This window comes from Penaeus chinensis, chromosome 28 (genome assembly GCF_019202785.1).
Source record: "Penaeus chinensis breed Huanghai No. 1 chromosome 28, ASM1920278v2, whole genome shotgun sequence".
Taxonomy (NCBI): Eukaryota; Metazoa; Arthropoda; class Malacostraca; order Decapoda; family Penaeidae; genus Penaeus; species Penaeus chinensis.
The window spans coordinates 13,494,522-13,502,166 of NC_061846.1; the positions used below are offsets into that span (position 1 = coordinate 13,494,522).

Below are 7,645 nucleotides of genomic sequence, written 5' to 3' on the forward strand. Positions count from 1 at the left end.
TTTAAATTTAAGACTACTATCCATAATGAAATCAATAATCATAAAGTTATGTGTTTCTTATGTGAATCTATACTCCGTAATATTGCAAGATATAACAGTATGAAGTACAGATTGCCTAATTAAACACTATTCACATATGGATGAACACACACTCAAATCTATATCATGGAATATGCATAGTATTATGCCTAGGCTGAATGACCTAAACTTTTACATCTGTAAATACAATATTGATGTTACTTGCATGCAAGAACCATTTGCTGCTGCTGCTAATGTGAATACAGCCATGACTGGGACATATGTGAAGGTAACACTACCACATAAATTAGTTAAAAAATCTGAGAACACTGATCAATTTCACCATTTAAAAATTCTGACGGTCATTGGGTATTTTTCATTGTATAATGTATATGTCAGATCCACTAAATTTCTGGCTAGTTCTCTCCTCAATTTTTACAACCAAGGCATGTTATGCATGGGCAACTTCAATGCAAGGCATCCACATTTTGGAGACAACCAATGTAATAGTAATGGGGAAGAATTCACGCATTTCTTCAATAGTAGATCACTGACAGTATATGACACAGAAGCAGAGATTCATTTGGGAGATGGCAGGTTAGATTATGTATTTAGCAAAAATTTAGTTCATGGTAATGTCTGTATTTCGCAGGTACGAGAGTTAAATAGTGACCACTTTACAATATATACAGACTATACTGTAGACAGCGACTCAGCACATAAATCACCTAGGCTCAGAATAATTAAAGGTCTATGACTGGTATAACACCTATGAAATAACAACTGTTGAAAATTTTTCTCAGGATTTAATCAAAGTTGTCACTGACTACTATGACACATGGGTCTGTTCACAAAACCTCTTGAAGAAAAAGAAGCCCCAGGCCTCCCATTCACTGAGGTGAATCAATGACCCAATTCTGGCCAAGGAATGTAAACGGGTTCAGGAGCTTGCTAATTGTTACAAGGATAGTAAGACGAAAGATAATCTTCTGCTTTTTTTTAAAGCCAACAAGGAATTCAGAGAATTAAAAACTCAGATTCATAGTAAACACTGGGAACAATTCTTGCAAAGTATCAATAGTCAAACTTCTGTAGCTGATATTCAGAGAAAAATTAATAGGCTGACAGGTAAAGCTCTCACAACACCACAGTTCCACAGTCCACAAGAACAAGCTAATATGCTGCTAGAGCAGCAGGCCAGAAATTCTCAGTTAAACTCACTTCCACACGGGATAAAAGATCAGCTCAACAAGTCAAAAATAGATATATTTTAATATAGCAGTAGCCTGTGCTGCTTTTGACCCCTCCAACTTTGCCAACATAATCGAGTGGGAACTAAGCAATGCCCTTCTGAAAAGTAAGGCAACCACCCCTGGCGAGGATGGCATTACTTACAGCATCCTTTGCCTCATTGCTTAGGTACCAGGCAACCCACTTTTACACCTGTATAGACGCAGCCTAATCTCCCCAAGCTCATGGACTAAAAGCTTAATCATACCTATACCCAATCCCAATACAGACAAATACAGGCCCATTTCCTTGACCTCCTGTCTGTGCAAAGTACTTCAGAGATTCTGAAAAGGTTTATGTATCACATAAATGCTAAGTTATCCCCCAGACTGTATGGGTTTCTCCCAGGGCATAGCAATCAGCACTGTTTTGCAGAGTACTTCACAAACTCAAACCCAGGCATGCAAACCATATTTCTTGATCTTAAATCTGCCTTTGGTATTGCAAGAGAAATTATCCTTGAGCAACTAGCTAGCTTTGGTATTCAGGGAAAATTGTTAACATGGATTCAAATGTATCAAATAAATTGGCTCAGGTTCTCTTCAGAGGCATTAAGAGTACTCACAAAAGTATTTGAACTTGGCACACCTCAGGGAGGCATACTTAGTCCCATGCTATTTAATATCCTAATGCATAGATTACTAGGCGATATACCACTTGAGGGCATGGACTCCATTATTTGCTATGCCGATGATATTTACATTAAATCCTCATCTGAGGAGAGAAATATCATGCATTGCACCTAGTATTGTTCAAGGAATCAGAGTTGCCTAGTTTAGAAAATGTACAAAATGAAGCCATGAGGATTATTCTTGTTGCCCCTAGAACAACAAGGACTGTGAATAAGAGAACATAACTTAATTTACCTTCAGTTTAAGAAAGAATATTATACATAAATACAACATTTAGTGTTAAATCAATTAGAGAACCATACTCAAATCCATGGGTACAAGAAACATGTAAACACTTAGCTCAGCTGAACATACCCATGACTAAGGCCTTGCATGGACATTCTGTACCACCGTGGAAAATGTCGAACCTAAGTGTATATTATACAACTGCCCCCAAAGGTATGTATGCACTTGCAATAATAAATGAGCATCTAGAAACTCTGTCCAATGCCATGGAAAATGTCGAACCTAAGTGTATATTATACAACTGCCCCCAAAGGTATGTTTGCACTTGCAATAATAAATGAGCATCTAGAAACTCTGTCCAATGCATATGAATGCTACACTGACACATCCTTGTAGTCTGGGAGCAGAGCAGAATGCACTTTTGTTGTATATAACAACAATATTTTGCAGCACTAGGATTGTGGGAGGGTTCATGACTGGGCTAGCACTACGCAAACTGAGTTGGCAGGAATACTCATGGCCACCAAATTTCTAGACAAACGTGCAGGAAATATTGCAAATGACATCAGTATAAACATGTATTATGCAAAAGAACAAGGCCATGATGTACATTTTGTGTGGATTCCATCACATGTTGGAATCCCTAGGCATGATCATGCTGATTGCCTAGCAAAGTCAGCATGTGACAAGCAAAGTGTGGATATAGATCTTAGGGTACCTCTTTCTAGGATTTTCTACATCATTAAAGCTTCCTTCACAGAGGACTTGACTAAGTTGATTCATTCTCAACGCCCTGAAAGCTGTAGCATAAAGCACTATGACCGGTTTAGGTAAGATTCACTCATCTATGGTTTATATAAAACAAGAACAAGACAGTGTGATGTTGTGACCGCAAGAAGCAGGCTCGGATGTAGGCTGTACTGGCAGGACAATACAGTTTGTTTTGTCAAAGAAACTAAGTGTAAACTGTGTAATGAAGAATAAAAGTGAACACTTGTACACTATATCTCAGACCACCTAGCATGAGGTATGGGGAACTATGTAACTATTTCATATCATCTAATGTCTTAGAAAATATACTCATGTTGTATCCTAAATTTGGAATGTAGTATCACATGACCGCATATCAAATGTGGCAGTACTTTTCCAAGCCCAAGCTGTATGCCGGCATAGCAGATGAGTAGATAAAGGATTGTGTAATGGTTCCTTTCCTTTAACTGAAGTAGTACTCATCATAATAATCTTATAGCCTAAAATTCAAATGTAATACCATAATGTAATGTTATGATCATGACCTGTGCAGTTACCCAGGGTGGTAAATAAAGGACTATACTAAACTACTTAAATTTATGGGACTTCACATAATCCAGATCCCCCCAAGGTAATTGTACAATGTGTCCTAACCAATAAACCAACCTAACCTTAACCCTAGTAGGATTTATACACTACTATCTATATATTCCATAGCCAGGGGGCTCTGCACCCTGGACACTAGGGTGTTTCAATAAATCCGACTTTTTCAGAATCATTCAGCAAGTTGCTAAACAGGCGCCTACTATGCTTAAATGACGACATGCAAAATATTAGACAAATCAAAAAATATCTACTATTCGCAATTTTTGATTAAAGTATAATACCATTTCCGGCGCTGGGATGAGGTGCGGCGGCCTCAGCTGTGACCCGCATGACCCACGGAAGGGCATTTCGGTTCATCCGACATTATGGCAGAATCAAACATAGGGTAACTTAGGTCATTGCGAATGATTCCTGGGGACTTCCGTAAAGATTCCCAGTCACTATGCATTTCCATATAAACTTGTGCTACCTTATTAATGCACATTACTCGCTTGCCTATATTGTGGAGACGATCTCGTCAGTGGCAATATGACACTTCAACGTGGTGGTTTGCGCAGTGCCGATACACGTATACTGAAAGAGTTTGGTAACATTGATGTTTTGCCACCTAGACCACTGACGAAGAGTGAAATTCTTGCTCGATACTGTGACTTAGAAAGACATGGTAACCAGACACCAAAAGGATGCTCAAAAGACAGCTTGCCATGCAATAATTTGACTATTACGGAATCTCAGATTCTATCCAAGTTGCAGGCGGAAATTGCTGTGCTGTATAGCAAATTCGGCATTAAGACAATATCACCTTGGTATATGAAAGAAAAAATAAAGAAAGAGTACTACGACTCCATCAGAAATGTAACACTGAAGACAAAATTCTCGAAAACTGTGACTGTGTCATTCAAGGCAAAGAAGCAACCCCGAGAAATCCTCAAGGAAGATATAGATTGGTATGATGCAAAAGTACAAGGAAGCAATGGATCACTCGGAAGTGTTGATTATCAGGCGCAAAGACGGGAATTTAACAGACTGAAATGGAAGCAGACCTACAATGCAGAAGTCCGATTTAAATGCAACACTGAAGATATTGCAGAAATGTCTTTTGCCAGTTGGTGCCAGGTGGCTGGGTTTTTTTTGTTCCCTCCTACACATCTGCCTGACCATTGACACCATATTGACCAAGCTGGAAGGAGTTTGTGATGGTGATTTGCCCAATAAATCCAAGATTGGAATAAAGAACAACACCATAAAGTGTCTGAAAGCACTGAAAAAAAATCCAAGAACAATCAGAAGTATTTTTGATTTTGCAAAAGTTCATTTCAAAGGCTGGCGTTCTGCTGTGAACAGCAATAGAATGACTCTTTTCAGAACTGCTATTGAAACTTCAAGGAGGTATGCCAGGATTGGCTGTGAACTTGGCTTTCGTAGCAGCTACTTCTCGTCCATCAACAGACATCTGTATAATGCAGATGGTACACTTCTTCCCTTGGCTGTTGATCATGATTACGTCGATGAAGTTGCAAAGATCTTGAAAAGAGGAATTCGTGAAAAATGGCCATATAAGTTTGCATACTTGGCCTATGATATGCATGAAATCGATATGTGGAAACCCAAAAGTTCATTAATACCTGGCCATAATCAAATCTGTGAAAGACTGATTGGAGACATGAAAAAATGTGAAGACATAAACAGAATTGTTGTTGTAACAGAAACTAGAGAACGGCGTAGTCGGAGATATGGCAATGTAAACAAAGGAGTAGAATGAAAATTATATTGTATGCAATATATAATGTTCCAAATAAAATCATTACTAGAATCCTTTCCTTTTATATCCTCTTGTTAAATAAAATATGTTACTTCAAATCATTTAAGCGAAGTGAGAAGTCCGAGAGCCAAAGCATGTTCTCGGCGAGTGAACACAAAGTAAAGTCAAGCCTACTAATTGAAAAATTAGTCTTATGGCAATTACAGAACTTTATATAATATTAATTTATAATAGAAATAATTTTGATGCAAAAATATTAAAGAAAAGTATAATATTGAGGTATTTTAAAAATAAAAGTTATACCGACAACCGAAAACGAGGTGTTATTTGGCGCTTGAACCGGTGTCTAAATCATAATTTTATCAGAACTTTCTATTGAAAACAGAGAATGCGAGATATTCTTTGATTTTAATAAAAAATACATTTCCAAACTCAGAAAATTCATAGGCGCCTATTTCTTAACTTGCCCCCGGGATTCGAGCAAATTTTAGAAAATCGACAATTATTGAAACACCCTACTGGACACCCATGGTAATATAGGGCTTTAAAAATGAACCAGAATTGATGCAACATAAAATGAAACATTTTTCACCAGTGCTTGTTAACAAATGCCATCACAGCCTGTCAGATCTCCTGGTGGCAAAACGCACATGTGCAGAAGGTTATTGTACAGCATAGCATAAATAATTACCAAAACACATAAAGAGAAGTATCAAAAAACTAGAAGAATGCATCAAATACATGAATTCAGAATTACAAGATAATCGTTTTCAGAAGCACATACTATACATGAACTATTTAACAGATCGCAGTAATGAGTTACGCATCACATTTGTTTTAATCCTCGAAAGGTAAACACAATCGAGACAGAAAATGAAGGGTCAATCTCCTCTGTTCTCTGTCCTGTGCCTTCTTTATTTTTAATTTGTACACCTTTTGTTATAGATGAAAAGTGTATTAATTTTCATGAAGGTAACCACTCCATACACTTTTTTTTACTGTACTCCTGATTGTAATACACAGAAATTGTTTTGTCGATATTGTATCTGGTAGTTATAAATTTATTCTTCTAGAATAATTGATGCAGAAAAGGCTGTTTATTTAATATAACCACAGTCTTACATCAAAAAATGTTTTCCAATATGTATGTAGTATGAAACCAATATGGACATGCACCTAGGGGACTTAGAAAATGAAGGGGCGATCTTCTGTCTTCTCTGTCCTGTATCTCCCTTATTTTAGATTTGCGCACCTTTTGCCATAGATGAAAAGTGTCTTTGTTTTTGTCAAGGTATCCACTCCACACACTTATTTTACTGTACTCTTGGTTGACATGCGCTGAAAGTATACCAGTTATGTTTGTATTTTAGGGTTTACATTCCCTGCTTTTGGGACTTCATCTCTGAAGGGGGCATCACTAATGGTAACAAATACCCTTGTTTTGCATTGTGTAACGTTAGTGATGGATGATACATTATTTATAAAACATTTCCACACTATTAATATAGGTTGTCATTGATGGCACAACCTAGTACAGTTTAATTTAATTGATAAATCTTTAGGTAGTTCAGTTCATAAAGTGGGGGGACAGTTGTAGAGTTGCAAGTGACTATAATTCAACAAAAATATAATTTATTTGCCCTAACTTTGTGTGTCCATACCGTAAAGAACAACCCATACCTATATTCAAACTTACCTCAAGTCGCTTCATAAGTTCAAGAATAACATTAGCATTCTTAATCTTGTCCGTCTTAAAATCCCTGAGGAGTTCCGTGGTCGTTTTGGGCTTCATGTTTCTACTTGCACGCTCTTCGTGTTGTCTAATGGTATTGTGCCTTGTTTATATTTACGAGGAAGACCCAAATTATTTTTATCAAAATAATTAAGTGCCCTCAGTCTCAGTTATGATATAATTGCTGAGCTCCAGCTCCTTTGCGTTAGCCTCTTTGAAACTGGGTGCTGCACGTGTTGTTGTGTCCTGTGCTGTGGATATACCCGGGGTGTTCGTGAAGCGACCGTCTGCATTACTGTATAAAAACGCCGTCCAAAAGATGACGTCACAACTCTTTTCTGTAGTTTAGTTTCTTTCAACTTTCAACTCTTGTACGATATCTAACTATATTTTTTTACAGACCAAAATTACATTATGACCCTGTAAAGAGCACCTAGCCTTAAATTGTGTGTGTGTGTGTGTGTGTGTGCGTGTGTGTGTGTATGTGTGTGTGTGTGTGTGTGTGTGTGTGTGTGTGTGTGTTTGTGTGTGTGTGTGTGTGTGTGTGTGTGTGTGTGTGTGTGTCTGTGTGTGTGTGTGTGTGTGTGGATGTGTGTGTGTGTGTGTGTTTGTGTGTTTGTGTATGTATGT

At 37.6% G+C, this 7,645-nt stretch overlaps 1 protein-coding gene across 2 annotated transcripts in view; it reads right to left on the bottom strand.

Annotated features, from left to right (window-relative positions):
* The window catches only part of LOC125039928 (nucleolar complex protein 4 homolog A-like), an 83,430-nt gene extending 76,160 nt beyond the window's left edge, over positions 1–7,270 (bottom strand). For both annotated transcript variants that reach the window (XM_047634297.1, XM_047634296.1), the window contains exon 1: positions 6,980–7,270. In XM_047634297.1, the coding sequence (XP_047490253.1) occupies positions 6,980–7,075 (96 nt within the window). In that variant the 5' untranslated portion in view covers positions 7,076–7,270. The remainder of the gene's footprint in view (positions 1–6,979) is intronic.
* Positions 7,271–7,645: the final 375 nt, after the last annotated feature.